The sequence below is a fragment of the Vipera ursinii genome (assembly GCF_947247035.1).
Source record: "Vipera ursinii genome assembly, chromosome: 1".
NCBI classification, from domain to species: domain Eukaryota; kingdom Metazoa; phylum Chordata; class Lepidosauria; order Squamata; family Viperidae; genus Vipera; species Vipera ursinii.
In genome coordinates this window covers 355,842,108-355,858,193 of record NC_139512.1, presented here as the reverse complement: position 1 = coordinate 355,858,193, position 16,086 = coordinate 355,842,108, and the positions used below count along the sequence as shown (strand labels likewise).

Genomic DNA, 16,086 nt, shown 5'->3' with positions numbered 1-16,086 from the left:
TTCCCCCATGCTGGCTCAGGAATTCTGGGAGTTGAAGTCCACGAGTCATGAAGGGGCCATAGTTCCCCCATGCTGGCTCAGGAATTCTGGGAGTTGAAGTCCATAAGTCATGAAGGGGCCATAGTTCCCCCCTGCTGGCTCAGGAATTCTGGGAGTTGAAGTCCATGAGTCATAAAAGAGCCGAGGTTGCCTACCCCTGCTGTACACAGTCTGTTGCTCTTTGTCCGCTGTTTCCTGCTGTCATTCGAAAGACAAGTCAAAGTCCACTGGGTCAGCCCACGTGCTTCCTTTTAAGTCTAGACATCTCTGGTTCCCAGATAAACTGTCTGTTTTAAGGCGTTGTCAGGCGAGAAAGGTCAGGTCAACATGTGAAGGTTCAACAAAGCTGGTTTATTATAGCTAGGCCTTGACTTACAACAGGGGTGTCAAACTGCCAGCTCCCCATGTGTCATAGTGGGGGGGGGGAGTCACGCTATGTTGCGAGACGTCACGTGACGTTGCGAGTTTTAACACCCCCGACCCACAGCAACAGTTGTGCCCAAAATTTCTGTTGCTAAGCGAGACAGGCGTTAAGTGAGTTTGGCCCCACCTTACAGCCTTTCTTGCCGCAGTGGCTATAAGTGAATCACTGCAGTTATTAGATAAGATGATCTTTATTGTCATTTTTTTTTACTGTGGGCACAACGGCAGACATCAAAAATGAAATTTAGTTGCCCGTTCTCAAAGGGAAACACATCCATGACACACGCCTAAAACATACTACATACAACATATGTATGCACACACCCCCTACATGTACATAACAATAAAATATTAAATAACTGTCCATCTTGAATATATAACGGAAGGAGGAAGCCAGAGAGGTCACAAGGTTAATGCTAGTTAAGTGAATCAGTCACTCCCATGGACTTTGCTTGTCAGAAGGTCGCAAAAGGGAATAATAACAACAACAACAAAGTTGGAAGAGACCTTGGAGGTCATCTAGTCCAACCCCCTGCTCAAGCAGGAGACCCTATACCCTCTCAGACAAATGTCTGTCCAATCTCTTCTAAGCTTGTAAGCCGCCCTGAGTCTTCGGAGAAGGGCGGGATATAAATGGAATTTTAAAAAACAAAAAAAACCCTCCAGTGTTGGAGCACTCACAACTTGTGGAGGCAGGTTGTTCCACGGGTTAATTCTTGGGATCACATGATTCCCAGCCCCCCAGGACACCGCGACCGTCATAATTATGAGCCGGTTGCCAAGCGTCTGAATTTCAATCACGTGACCATGGATTTGCTTGCAATGGTTGTAAGGGTGGAAAAAAAAGGCTCCTAAGTCACTTTCTGAAGGGCTGGTGTAATTTTGAACGGTCGCTAAATGAAGTGTCGTAAGTCGAGGAGTACCTGTACTCGGGACAGAAATCTTCTCAACTCGAGGTTGAGACGCAAAACCGGTGGGGAAGCCAGATTCACTGAACAACCGTGTTGCTAACTTAACAACTGCAGCGATTCACTTAGCAACGGTGGCAGGAAAGGGCGTGAAATGGGGCAAAACTCAACAACCATCTTGGTTTAGCAATATAAATTTTGGGTTCTGGTTGCGTTCGTAAGTCCAGGGCTCTCTCTATAAAAGGGAATCGGGAGATGATCCAGCCGGAGTGCCCTCTTTTTGAAATGCTGGTATTTTGCGGGCCTGATCCAATCCTACCCCACCTGCATTTGTGACCTTTTGGAGGGCATTAAAGGAATAATTTCACCCTACTCTCCTCTCCTCTCCTCTCCTCCCAGCGAAAGGCACCCTTAGCGAGGACACCATCCGGGTCTTCCTGCAGCAGATCGCGGCTGCCATGCGGGTCCTCCACGGCAAAGGCATCATCCACCGGGACCTGAAGCCGCAGAACATCCTGCTGTCGTACGCCAGTCGCAGGAAGTCGAACGTCAGCGGCATCCGCGTCAAGATAGGCAAGTCCGCCCCAATCCCCTAGCACGGGACCCCCTGTAGAACGAGAAGCTCTGCTTCAGAACTTATTTATTTATTTATTTTATTTTATTTTTATTGCATTTATATCCCGCCCTTCTCCGAAGACTCAGGGCGGCTTACAAGCTTAGCAGTAGCCTTCATTCTATGTATATGCCTGCTTATTAGGGCTTTCACACACACCCCAAGCGGCATTATTACAAAGTCAGCTTATTGCCCCCAACAATCTTTGAAAAGCCACGGTGGGCTTGCCAGAGCTGCCAGCACTTGCAGCGCTAAATAGCAACGATCCTCGGCTCCATTGGTTGAGAAAGATCTACTTTTTTTTTTAAGTACAAGTGAAGTGTATAGCAGTAATGCGCAGTCGGAACTGAGCATCACGCGCCAAAATCCCTAAGTTTATTTATTTATTTATTTATTTTATTATATTTGTATACCGCCCTTCTCCCGAAGGACTCAGGGCGGTGAACAGGGCAATACACGTTAAAAAACAAGAATACAAAAGTGAAAAAAGATTATAAACAAGATGCCCAAAAACTATAACAATAAGTTAAAATACATAAAAAAACAATAAAACCCAAACCCATCACCCATCAGGCCAGGCCGGCTTGTTCGAACAGGTAAGTTCAACTTTTCCCTCCCTTAACTGCCCCCCATTGCTGACCACACACACACACACACACCAATGACCAATCAGGTTCAAGCAAGATGTTTTCAAAACAGTCACTTTAAGCTAGGTTGGTGTGCAGTTGCCTTCTTCTCCCAGCCTGGTGACCTTGAAGCGGTGTCTCAGGGAGATTTATTTATTTTTATTTATTTTAATCCCATTTATATCCCGCCCTTCTCCGAAGACTCAGGGCGGCTTACAATTTAAGCACAAACCAATGTGCTTAGCAATAGCCTTCATTCTATGTATATGCCTGCTTATTAGGGCTTTCGGCCCCCGCCAAGCGGCATTATTACAAAGTCAGCTTAATTGCCCCCAACAATCTGGGTCCTCGTTTTACCTACCTGGGAAGGATGGAAGGCTGAGTCAACCTTGAGCCTGGTGGGACGCGAACCTGCACTAATGGCAGGCAGCTGGTGTTACTTAAGGAGGCCTTAGCCCACTGCTCCACCAAGGAATGCAGAAGTTCCACACAGATGCAGAAGTTACTTTCGCTTTCCCCCAAGCATCCCCCCCACCCCAGAGTTCATGGGAGTCTGTCACCGCATGATAGTAAAAGACTCCAGCAAGCATAAGGGCTGGCAGGGCTGGAAATTGGCGTCTTCTTATTTCCCCAGGGCCATGTTGGGGTTGTTTGTTTCCACGGCATACTATGGCACTTTTGATTTCCTAGTAGCTTGGTGTTTCCTCAAAATACAAAGCACTTGTGCGGTGGTGCCTGTTTTTGGTGATATGCCAGGCCGGAATTGGGTATGTGTAGTTTAATGAAGAGAAGGATGAGGGGGGACAGGATAGCAGCGTTCAATATCTCAGGGGCTGCCCCAAAGAAGAGGGAGCCAAGCTATTCTCCAAAGCGCCCAAAAGCAGGACAAGAAGCAACGGATGGAAACTCATCAAGGAGAGAAGCAACCTAGAACTAAGGAGAAACTTCCCCACAGTGAGAACAATTAACCAGTGGAACAACCTGCCTCCAGAAGCTGTGAATGCTCCAACAGTGGAAGTTTTTAAGAAGAGACTGGATACCCCATTTGCCTGAAATGGTCTAGGGTTTCCTGCCTGAGCAGGGGCTTGGACTACTAGATGACCTTAACTCGCCACGGCCAACTTGCCGTGGGACAACTGACCAAATATGAAACTTAAATTAATTGCGACGGAACTGTGGCCAATAATAATAAAATAAATTCAGTCCCAAAATGCAAGAGTTACAATAATAATATATCCATTGTCATCGGGGCACTGGGAACTAGGTCCAAAAACTTTGCAAAATACATCAAGAAATTGCAGCTTCCTGCAATAACTCCAGCAAAGCTACAAAAAAAAAATGCGCTACTCGGAACATCTTACATTTTAAGGATATACCTGGTTGATACCTGGGGCGCTGGCAGCAACCCCTGTCAACCATTAGTGCCAGTCAATTTGAGTGTTCAGTTGACTTGAGTTTCATGTTTTATGAATAAAAGTTTTATTATAACAACAACAACAACAATAATAGTGGAGTTGGAAGGGATCTCGGAGGTCTTTTGACGAAAACGTGGACACCAATAATAAAAGTAACTGAACGAAATGATGAATACAGCATTGAATTGTCCCACGGCAAGTTGGCTTTGGGGACTTGTCCTAGAACCCCAGGTCTCTGGATCCTTGCACCAGAGATCCTTGCTTTCACACAGCCTCTGAGGCATCCCAAAATTGCGCAAGCATTTTTGCACAGTTTTGTGAGCCTCAGGAGACCCCCACCAGAGCAAGGTTTTCTCGTGTGATTTCCAGAGAGTCTGGAGAGGAGGTTCGGATAAACCCCTCTCGACTGGAGTGGGCAGGGTGTCACCCGCTCGCAGAGTCAAAAATAGGCGTTTTCTGAACTTGCGACACGCCCAGCCTCAAAGATTGGCCTTCACTGCGCTAGCAGTTAGCTGCGATTGACTGCAGCTTGCCGCTTGCACAGTTGCGTGAAGCTTCCCCACGGTCAGAAAGAATGTTTCGCCTCCAGGCAGATGTGAACAAGGCAGACTCTTGTTCGCCTTCTTTGATCTGCTCCCATCAATCGTACCCATAATTCACAGCTGGCTGAGAACCATCTCTGGCGATTCCTGGAGCTCAGTGCATCCGCTTGGGAGATGCTGGAAGGAGCCTTTTAAGTGTAGAAGCCCTGGTATTACGGAATCCACTTCCAGCAAATGACCAAATGTCATTTCCTTTTTTTTCCCCTTTTTTTTTAAAAAGAATTTTATCAAGATGGAAATGAAGAGGATAGGAAAAAAGGAAGAAAACGGGGAAGAAAGGTATAGGTAGAGGGGTAAAGAAGAAAAACGTACGCTTCCCGCTTTTTTTCAGCACCAGTCAAGTACAAGATAAAACTGCAAGCTCAACTTTTACCAACTTAACAAATAAGAGCTATTTCTTTAACATAATGTATATGAATCAGTAAAACCCAGCATCAAGAATTGGTCAGAAGCACAAAGCCCAGAAATGCTTTCCCTACGAAGCTGGATATACCATTTCCTGACCAGTTCGGACAGCGGTCCCCAATCTTTCCTGCTTGGCGGACTGGCAGGAAGAGAGGATAGTTTCGCGTGTGTGCACCGCTTCCACAAATGTAGCTTCACGCACACGCCTGCCGCTTGTGCGGCCCGGTTCCCAACAAGTCACGGCTCGCCTCCGGGCCGTGGACTGGGGCTTAAGGACCCCTGTGTTAGGAGATGGGGTCCCAGGGTAGGAAAGCTTGGGACCACATTACACCTGCCTAGTGTCAAGCTTCCGACTGACGAACCCAACCCAGCAAGCGCCATCGAGACGATTGGATCTCTTAATGCAAAACTTTATTGAGTACATGGAAACTAGTCAAGGAGAGAAGCAACCTTGAACTAAGGAGAAACTTCCTGACAGTTAGAACAACTAACCAGTGGAACCACCTGCCTCCAGAAGCGGTGAATGCTCCAACACTGGAAGTTTTTAAGAAGAGACTGGACAGCCATTCGTCTGAAATGGTATAGGGTTTCCTGCCTTAGCAGGGGGTTGGACTAGATGACCTCCAAGGTCCCTTCCAACATCATCATCATCATTATGATTATGATTATGATTATGATTATTACATCACTTCGGCACAAATGAAGCAAAACCAGCTCTGGTTAATTCCCTATAATTAAAATATAGATTTCTCCCTTCCCCTATTAGTGGCAGATCACGTGGTCCAATCGAGTCCCAAATCACTGTTATGAGAAAGTGTCCTCCTAGGTTTGCAAACACCTGCTGAAACGTCCTTGGTTCACACGGGCTGACTTCTTGTTGTCTGCAGCCTGCAATCCATTTCCCCCCCCCCCAGCGCGTTGGCATGCTGAGAAGCGATAATGGTGGCAACGTCACACGCGCGCTACCAGCTTGACACTAGGTCCTCCTGTTTGAGCAGTGGGTTAGACTAGAAGACCTTCAAGGTCCCTTCCAACTACGTTGCTCTGTTATTAGCAGTCGAGAGCTCAACTGTGGCCTGTTTTTCTTCAAGCAGCTGACTTTGGGTTCGCCCGGTACCTCCAGAGCAACATGATGGCGGCCACCCTCTGCGGCTCCCCCATGTATATGGTGAGTGAAGTCTTCCTTGGTTTCCTTCGGCTCTAGGTAGAGCTTTGCAACTACAATTTTCAGTTAGAACAAGTTCTGTCTGTGTTTAGGTCAGTGGTAATTTTCACTCACTTCTTGGAAGATGGCTCTGTATTGGACACAGAGAACTGGGGATGAGAGCCAGTAGCTCAGGGGTCCCCAACCTATGGTCCGCGGCCATGGAAATGGCTGGCCGGTACGCGCACGCATGGGTGTGCATTTCCCACCCCACTCGCGTTAGCGCCCGCGGCCCCGTTTGCACATGCGCGCGGGCGCGAACAGGGATGCTAGCGCGGGGCGGGTGTTCACAGCCTGTTCGCGCATGCGTCACTAGCCAGGGCGGTTTGCGCAGCCCGTTTGCACATATGCACACATGCCGCTAGCTGCCTTGGGTGCGTGGCCGTTCGTCCATGCGCACGGCGCCGGGACATGCCGCATGTGCAAATGAGGCTGCTAGTGCCGCGCCAGTGTGCCCGCGCACCAATTTTGAAGCTGCTCTCCTCCGAGCCGGAAAGATTGGAGACCCCTGCAGTAGCTTTATGAAAAGCCAGCTAAAGATCTCATGGCAAAGATGAGGCTTGAAGTTAAAGCAGATCAAAATTCAGGCCCTTCTCTTTCATTGGTGGGGCACATTTATTTATTATTATTTTTATTTTTATCCCTCTTTCTACTCGAGCTAGCGAACGTGCGTAACGCTCCGTCCTCTTCCTCCTCCTATTTTCCCCCACCACGATCCTGTGAGGCGGGTTGGGTTGGGAGAGGGGGGATTGGCCGAAAGCCCCCAATTGGTTCCCATGCCTATGGCGGGACTTGATTTCACCGTCTCCCGGCGATGGGGGCCACAGGTTCCCCAGCTGGCTTTCGTGGCTGAGGTGAGACTAGAACTCACCGTCTCTTGGTGATTGGTCCAAAATCACCCAGCCAGCTTTCGTGCCTCAGGTGGAACTAGAACTCACTGTCTCCTTGTTTTCTAGCCTGGTGCTTTTAACTCCTAGACCGGGGGTCGGCAACCCTTAAAACGCTCAAAGAGCCACTTGGACCCATTTCCCAGAGGAAAGAAAACACGGGGAGCCGCAAAAACGCACACGGGCGCCCAAGGGGGAGAGCTTGATTGAAGAGTTTAATTAAAAAGAAATAGAGGCTGCCGTGCATGAGTTCCCTCTCTCTCTCTCTCTCCCTCCCTCCCTCTCTCCAATCTTCTGCTCACCTGGCAAGCTGGCTTCTCGCTGTTCTCAGACAAGCTGACACACATTCTCATGGGGCTGGCTCTCCTGAGCTGCTGCTTTCTGCTGCTTCCTGTTTCCTGCGGAGACGCAGCAAAGGCAGGAGCCCCACCTAGTAAGCTTGTCAGCGAACAGCGTGAGGACACACTCTTTTACACACACACACACACACACACACGGGGCGCAAGTGCCTCTCTCTGTCTCTCTCTCTCCCTCCCTCTCTCCAATCTTCTGCTCACCTGGCAAGCTGGCTTCTCGCTGTTCTCGGACAAGCTGACACACATTCTCATGGGGCTGGCTCTCCTGAGCTGCTGCTTTCTGCTGCTTCCTGTTTCCTGCGGAGACGCAGCAAAGGCAGGAGCCCCACCTAGTAAGCTTGTCAGCTTGTCAGAGAACAGCGTGAGGACACACTCTTACACACACACACACACACACACACACACACACACGGCGCAAGTGCCTCTCTCTGTCTCTCCCCCTCCCTCCCTCCCTCCCTCTCTCCAATCTTCTGCTCACCTGGCAAGCTGGCTTCACGCTGTTCTCGGACAAGCTGACACACATTCTCATGGGGCTGGCTCTCCTGAGCTGCTGCCTTTCTGCTGCTTCCTGTTTCCTGCGGAGACGCAGCAAAGGCAGGAGCCCCACCTAGTAAGCTTGTCAGCTTGTCAGAGAACAGCGTGAGGACACACTCTTACACACACACACACACACACACACACACACACACACAAACACACGGCGCAAGTGCCTCTCTCTGTCTCTCTCTCCCCCTCCCTCCCTCTCTCCAATCTTCTGCTCACCTGGCAAGCTGGCTTCACGCTGTTCTTGGACAAGCTGACACACATTCTCATGGGGCTGGCTCTCCTGAGCTGCTGCTTTCGGCTGCTTCCTGTTTCCTGTGGAGACGCAGCAAAGGCAGGAGCCCCACCTAGTAAGCTTGTCAGCTTGTCGGAGAACAGCGTGAGGACACACACTTTTTTACACACACACACACACAGGGCGCAAGTGCCTCTCTCTCTCTCTCTCTCTCTGCTAATGGTGGGGGAGGACTGGGAGCCGCAGGAGAAGGCTGAAAGAGCCGCATGCGGCTCCAGAGCCCCAGGTTGCCGACCCGTGTCCTGGACCAGGGGTAGGCAACCTTGGCTCTTTAATGACTCATGCTGGCTCAGGAATTCTGGGAGTTGAAGTCCATGAGTCATAAAAGAGCCGAGGTTGCCTATCCCTGTCCTAGACCAAAACTGGGTCATTTAATATCTCTTATTAGCCAGACTATTAACTGAGTTTCTAAGTTGGCCCAATACCAGAGAACCCTAACTTGTAACAAACGCTTTTCCAACGCTGGCTAAGCTTTTTTAATATTGTACAAATGCACCCTTCTAGAGCAGTGATGGGCGAACCTTTTTGGAGACCGAGTGCCCAAACCGCAACCTAAAAAAACACACTGATTTATCGCAAAGGGCCAGGGTCGCATCAGCATTGTGGTGCCCTCGGGGGGGGGGGGGAGCAGGGACGCACCTCTTGAGTGCCGCCCTCCGGCATGCAAAAACTGGGGTGGGGGGCGCAAAAACGGCTAGTGAGTATCACGCAGGCACACGCCCCGCCCCATTTGCAGCACGTGCATGTTCGCGGTCTCGCGCGCACGCAGTCGACAAATGGTTGGTGACCTCTGCTCCACCACCTCTACTCGAGCTTGTTAGTCGGCCGCTTTGCCTCCTTTGTGCTGGGCGGGGCGCCTGCTCTGGGTGGCGGTGGCGACCTGATGGACCTGCTGCTTCCGGCAGCAGTGACGCGCGTGCCAACAGAGAGGGCTCCGAGTGCCGCCTCCGGCACGCGTGCCATAGCGTCGCCACCACTGTCCTAGGGTTTTCAACTGACCAGATTCAACACCTCGTGTGAATACAGCAACAGACGAGTCTTTGTTTTAAAACGCAGCCTTGTCTTTATAAAATCACCTGGAAGCGGTGATTTTGAAAAGCCCCTCCCCCAAAAAAACAACCAAAAAAACCCCCACCACGCATGAGAACTGGCAGAGATTTTGAGAATACTTGCAACAAGCCTGAAGAGCCGGCCCGAATGACCAGAATTAAATTTCATGTAATAAATCAAAGAGGGACGCGGTGAGGCTCAGTGGGTTAGGACGCTGAGCTTGTCGATCAGAAGGTCGGCAGTTTGGCGGGTCGAATCACGAGTGCCGCATAGCAGAGTGAGCGCCTGTTACTCGTCCCAGCTTCTGCCAACCTAGCAGTTCGAAAGCACGTAAAAATGCAAGTAGAAAAATAGGGACCACTCCGGTGGGAAGGTAACAGCGCTCCGTGCGCCTTTGGCGCCTAGTCATGCCGGCCACATGACCACGGAGACGTCCTCGGACAAGCGCTGGCTCTTCGGCTTTGAAACCGAGATGAGCACCGGCCCCTAGAGTCGGAAACGACTAGCACACATGAATTCTGGGAGTTGAAGTCCATGAGTCATAAAAGAGTCGAGGTTGCCTACCCCTGATCTTAACCCTCGCTGAAGATTTAGCATTGGGAAATCCTCCTTTCATACGAAGCCAGCAAAGAAGGGGGGGAGAAAACTGCTCGCTTTGTGCAATATTTGGAGGGGGCGCTCTTGGGGGGGCGGGGGTGGGTGGGTTCCTCCAACCCCCATCTGGGTGAAAGCTAGAAAGGCTTGCTGGGAAGTGGGGGGAATGAGAAGGAGAGGGGGTTGCAAATTTGCGTTGTTTTGCTAGAATTGTGGGGAAGATAACATTTCCCCCTCTCCCTGCCGTGCAGTAGCTTACACACCTGTCTCCTGAGTGCTGTTGTCTCCCACAGCTGCCACCTACACCCCCCCCACACACACACACTGTCTTCTTTTTGTTTTCCAGGCGCCGGAAGTGATCATGTCCCAACATTATGATGCTAAAGCCGACTTGTGGAGTATAGGCACGGTCATCTACCAGTGTCTGGTTGGGAAGCCACCCTTTCAGGTGGGCACAGAGAATAGGGAACACTAAAGGAGAATGTTTGTGGCTGAGGGTTGAAAGTGTGGGCTCCTTGGTGCTCTCTGAGCTGGGTGGTTTTCTTGTAGACATTTCATGACCCAACTAGATAACTGGCCCTGTTCAAGGACGCCCGACGCAGGAGGCAGTCAATCAGGAGTAAACAGAGGAAGGCAATGGGGCACCTCGGAAGGAGGCAGAGAGAAGCCACGCCCTGAACTGTATAAAAGGGGAATGCGTGGGAGGGCTGGTTTGCTGAAGGCAACCGCTTGAATAGCTCCTGTTGCATGGTTCGTGTCTTGTTTGCTTTTGGCAAGCTTAGTTCTGGCCTCTTGCCATCTTGTAAAAGGGGTTGTCCCTGCCTTTTCTGCAGGGCCGGTAGCAGGCTGGTACAGAACAGTTTGCCTTCAGCACATGTCATGACCCAACTAGGGAACATCATCAGTGCTAGAAGGGAGTGGGGTTTACTCTCTGTTGATACACAAGTGGATTGCCCTGTCAGTGTTGATGCGAGCGCTCTTGGCGGTTCCTTGATCAGGCTGTTGTTTACTGTTAGCTTGTTTATACGACTTGGTAGTTCCTTGATTGGGTCAAAGGAAGAGCAGAACCCACACTCCCGTCTAGCACCGATGATGTGACCTAGTTTGGGTGATAAAAAGTCTGCGAGGAAGCCACCAAGCTCAGAGAGCACCACGGACTTCTCAAATCAGAACGCTGCTAGGGAGTAGCCTCGTTGAAAATCAGCCCCCACGTTTCTAACAACCACGTTTTGTGGGTCGATCCTGGCTGCCTCTTTGAAATCTTAACCAATGAGCGCCAGAAGGAGCTAGGAAACAAGACAGCGAACCTATCTGTTTAGGGAAATGCGACATTTTTCTTGCCTCCTCACTGCAGCCATTTGCTGCTCCGTTGAACCCCCCGAGCACTGCCAATCGTCCTTATTACCTTTCTTAAAATAGGTACTGTGGTTTGTAACCCCGTTGTGCAAGATGGAGACCAAGCAAGCCATACTCTGGGTTCGGGCAGTGGGTGAAGCCGACCTCAAAAAAAGCACCCTTAATTAACTTTTGGCCGATCCCGTTTTCGCAGGCAAACAGTCCTCAGGATCTGCGAATGTTTTACGAGAAGAACAGAAACCTCATCCCGAGGTAAGGCCGACCTCTAAATTGTGGCAACCGATTTCAGTGCCTTTTTGTCTGTCCTGGCCTTGCCCCCTCTGTCTGTGCCCTCCAGGTAGGTACAGGATAGCCCGTGTGGACGGGCTTCGAACCTCGGGAGAAGCTGCCACCGTAAAATATGCCTATTATTATTATTATTATTATTATTATCATCATCATCATCATCATATTTATTTATTTATTTATTTATTTATTTATTTATTTATTTATTTATTTATTTATTTATTTATTTATTTATTTATTTTGCTTTCAGTATCCCCAGGGAGACGTCAGCTTACTTGTCCGATTTGCTTCTGAGCTTGCTTCAGAGGAACCAGAAAGACAGAATGGACTTCGGTGAGTAAAAGATCCGGGATGGTTAAAGCTCTCCTTTCTTCTTCTTTTTTTTTTCTTTTTCTTTTTTTTCCTTTTTCTCCTTTCCGGTAAGGAAAGCAAAGTGATCCGTGTCCAAGCTGGTTTTGCAATCCGAGCAGCGATCCGTTCAAACGAGCAGGGCAGCGACTTTTTACGGAAGAAGCTCAAACTGATTTATTGCGGACGTTTTGTTGGTTCCAGGAAAGGTCAAATGGGACAGCCAGCACTGGGGACAGCATTTTCCTGAATTATTTCCTCTCTTTCCTTCGGAAGCTTAGGGCACTCTTTGTAGAAACCCCTTCTCGTGTTTTCCCCTAACATAGGGGTCCCCACCCCACCCCCACACACACACCCGATGCCAGGCCGCAGCCTGTTCGGCACCGGGCCATGGAAAGTGGCGGGGCCAGTGCACCAAGCTGGAAAAGTTGGAGACCCCTGCCCTAACAGGAATTTTGTGAAGTAGCGTTGTCCCCAATTTGGATCTGAGCCGATGAAGAACCCCAGACACGAAGTGCAGGTTTTGTTTCCTTTTATCGAAGCGCTTCAGCAAAAGGGGCCCCAGCCAGCAAAATGCCAGGATCCAGAACAAAGGATTCAATGAGCTTTTATACAGATTTTTCAAGGCGGGATAAAGACGCGTTGTCTAACGGGCATTCTGAAAGTGACCTAAAAAGGGTCCTCCGTTGGCTCCGTGCCATCCCTGTTGCTAAGTCTTAACTAATAAAAGACTTCAAAAGAATACCCAGCAAGTATTCTATTGGCTCTCTTTCAGCCCTATTCCTCGAAGTTAACCAATAGGCATCCTGGAAAACTCTCTTAGCAAGTCTTCTCTTGGCTCCGTCTTAGCCCTGTCCCTTATTTTTTTTTAAATTTTAATTCCATTTATATCCCGCCCTTCTCCGAAGACTCAGGGCGGCTTACAAGCTTAGCAGTAGCCTTCATTCTATGTATATGCCTGCTTATTAGGGCTTTCACACACACCCCAAGCGGCATTATTACAAAGTCAGCTTATTGCCCCCAACAATCTGGGTCCTCATTTTACCTACCTGGGAAGGATGGAAGGCTGCGTCAACCTTGAGCCTGGTGGGACTCGAACCTGCACTAATTGCAGGCAGCTGGTGTTACTTAAGGAGGCAATATCAGCATGGCTGGCTCAGGAATTCTGGGAGTTGAAGTCCACAAGTCATAAAAGAGCCCAGGTTGCCTTACCCCTGCAAAAAGGTGGTAAAACGGGGCAAAAGTCACTCAACTGCCATGCTTAGCAACAGAAATTGTGGTCGTAAAGCCGGGGATTACCTTTGAAAAAGTCTCTTCAGAAACCTAGAAGTAGAGAGAAACTAATGGTGGATTTGATCTTCTTCCATCCCCCCAAAAGCCACTAGAGGACAATTATAAAAATAAGTAGCAGATCCTTTCTCAGTGACTGCAGACATCCAAGTCCACCAAGCCAGATGGGGATTTTATTGTCTGGGCTAGGCCCTTTCAATCCAGGGATTAAATCTGGATTGATTTCCTGATGGCATCTCATTTTCTTTCTTTCTTTCTTTCTTTCTTTCTTTCTTTCTTTCTTTCTTTCTTTCTTTCTTTCTTTCTTTCTCCTTCCCTCAGTCCCCCCTTCCTTCCTTTTTCTTTCTTTCTTTCTTTCTTTCTTTCTTTCTTTCTTTCTTTCTTTCCTTCTTTCTCTTTTTCTTTCTCTCTTTCTTTCTTTCCTTCCCTGCCTCCCTCCCTCCTTTCTTTTTTCCTTCCTTCCTTCCTTCCTTCCTTCCTTCCTTCCTTCCTTCCTTCCTTCCTTCCTTCCTTCCTCTTTCTTTCTCTTTCTTTCTCTTTCTCCTTCCTTCCCTCCCTCCCTCCTTTCTTTCCTTCCCTCCCTCCTTCTTTCTTTCTTTCCTTCCTTCCTCTTCCTTTCTTCCTTCCTTTCTTTCTCTCCTTCCTTCTCTCCATCAGTCCTTCCTTCCCCCACTCCCACCCACCTTCCTTCCCTCCCTCCCTCGGTCCCTTTCTTTCTCTCCTTCCTTCTCTCCATCAGTCCTTCCTTCCCCCACTCCCACCCACCTTCCTTCCCTCCCTCCCTCGGTCCCTTTCTTTCTCTCCTTCCTTCTCTCCATCAGTCCTTCCTTCCCCCACTCCCACCCACCTTCCTTCCCTCCCTCCCTCGGTCCCTTTCTTTCTTTCTTTCTTTCTTTCTTTCTTTCTTTCTTTCTTTCTTTCTTTCTTTCTTTCTTTCTTTCTTTCTTTCTTTCTTTCTTTCTTTCTTTCTTTCTTTCTCAAGAGCTTTAATTGACAGGAGATGGCGTTTTAAAAAAAAAGCCAATGCCACAGAATGGGCAATTTCCCCCCTGGGTTTGTCACTTCGGCTCAGCGGTTGGTTCGGTGGCCAGCCATGCCCAGCGATGGTTGATGGAACGATTCCAGTTAGGGATGACGGCTGGTAAACAGCGCAAGAGATGCTTAAATAATCCTGAATTTCTTAGAAACGCAGCCCCGTCCAAGGTGGTGTTTATTTCTTTTAAATAACACTTAAAGCCAGGAACAAGCCGTAGGCAGCTTGTAAGTCAGATCCGTTGCGTTAATGATTAATTATTTTTTTAAAAAAAAAATAGCTAGAACAAAGCCAGCTCTGAAAATAGCTTTGCCAAGTTATTTATAGCCCCTTACGTCTTTCTTGGCTCTTGCGATTGTTGTCTGGGAAAGTTTCTGACGAAATTCTCACGTTGCCAACTCAAGTTGGGATCAGCTGATGCTCAGGAGAGAGAAAACAATTGCTCCAATTTGATTTAATTGCCTGCAGAGAAGAATTGGCTTGTTTTTTTTTGTTTTGTTTTGTTTTTTTTCTCCTTTGCCCACATTTCCCTTTGCCTGGAATTGAGTAAACTTTGTTCTCTGTTGAAAACAAATTCTCAGAAAGACGGGACTCCAAACAACACAGATAAAAAAGGGGGAGGGTGGGGAGGGAAGAGAAAAAAAGAATTACACTTAAGACTCTGCCTTTCTTGTTCAGCCCTTGTCTGCAAATTATAATGGATTTCTTTCAAGCCTTTTGTACCTGCAGGTCATCCTCAACGACCACAATGGAGGCCTAGATTTTTTTTGCTGCTAGGTGAATTTTGCCCCATTTTACAACCGTTCTTGCTGCAGCTCTTCAGCGAATCGCTGCAGTTGTTAAATTAGTTTAACGCGGTTGTAAAGTGAGCTCGGCTTCCCCAGTGACTTGGCTTGTCAGAAGTTGGCAAGCGCTGAACACGTGACCCCAGCACGTTGTGACCGTCGTAAACATATATATATATATATATATATATATATATATATATATATATATATATATATATATATATATATATATATATATATTATTTTATTTTAATTCCATTTATATCCCGCCCTTCTCCGAAGACTCAGGGCGGCTTACAAGCTTAGCAGTAGCCTTCATTCTATGTATATGCCTGCTTATTAGGGCTTTCACACACACCCCAAGCGGCATTATTACAAAGTCAGCTTATTGCCCCCAACAATCTGGGTCCTCATTTTACCTACCTGGGAAGGATGGAAGGCTGCGTCAACCTTGAGCCTGGTGGGACTCGAACCTGCGCTAATTGCAGGCAGCTGGTGTTACTTAAGGAGGCATTAGCCCACTGCTCCACCAGTTGCCAAGCGTCTGAAATTGTGGCCACGGGGACGCTAACACTGAGGACCCAGATTGTTGGGGGCAATTAAGCTGACTTTGTAAAAAATGCCGCTTGGGGTGTGTGTGAAAGCCCTAATAAGCAGGCATATCCATAGAATGAAGGCTACTGCTAAGCTTGTAAGCCGCCCTGAGTCTTCGGAGAAGGGCGGGATATAAATGGAATTAAAATAAATAAATAAATAAAAACACAGTCCTAACTTTGAAAAACGGTCGCTTGAGTCCCTTTTTTCAGTGCTCTTACAACTTTGAATGGTCACTAAATGAACTAACCAAGTAGAGAAGCATCCTGGAACTAAGGAGAAATTTCCTGACAGTGAGAACAATTAACCAGTGGAACTCCTTGCCTGCAGAAGCGGTGAATGCTCCAATGCTGGAAGCTTTGAAGAAGAAACCGGACAGCCATTTGTCTGAAATGGTATAGGGCTGGGGTGTCAAACTCAATCTCATTGAGG

At 48.4% G+C, this 16,086-nt stretch overlaps 1 protein-coding gene across 1 annotated transcript in view; it reads left to right on the top strand.

Moving 5' to 3' along the window:
- Window positions 1–16,086, top strand: part of ULK2 (unc-51 like autophagy activating kinase 2) — a 129,566-nt gene that overhangs the window by 46,081 nt on the left and 67,399 nt on the right. The window contains exons 6-10 of the mRNA XM_083350341.1: window positions 1,770–1,943; window positions 6,123–6,199; window positions 10,307–10,408; window positions 11,510–11,568; window positions 11,852–11,934. Of these exons, the coding sequence (XP_083206467.1) occupies window positions 1,770–1,943; window positions 6,123–6,199; window positions 10,307–10,408; window positions 11,510–11,568; window positions 11,852–11,934 (495 nt within the window). The remainder of the gene's footprint in view (window positions 1–1,769; window positions 1,944–6,122; window positions 6,200–10,306; window positions 10,409–11,509; window positions 11,569–11,851; window positions 11,935–16,086) is intronic.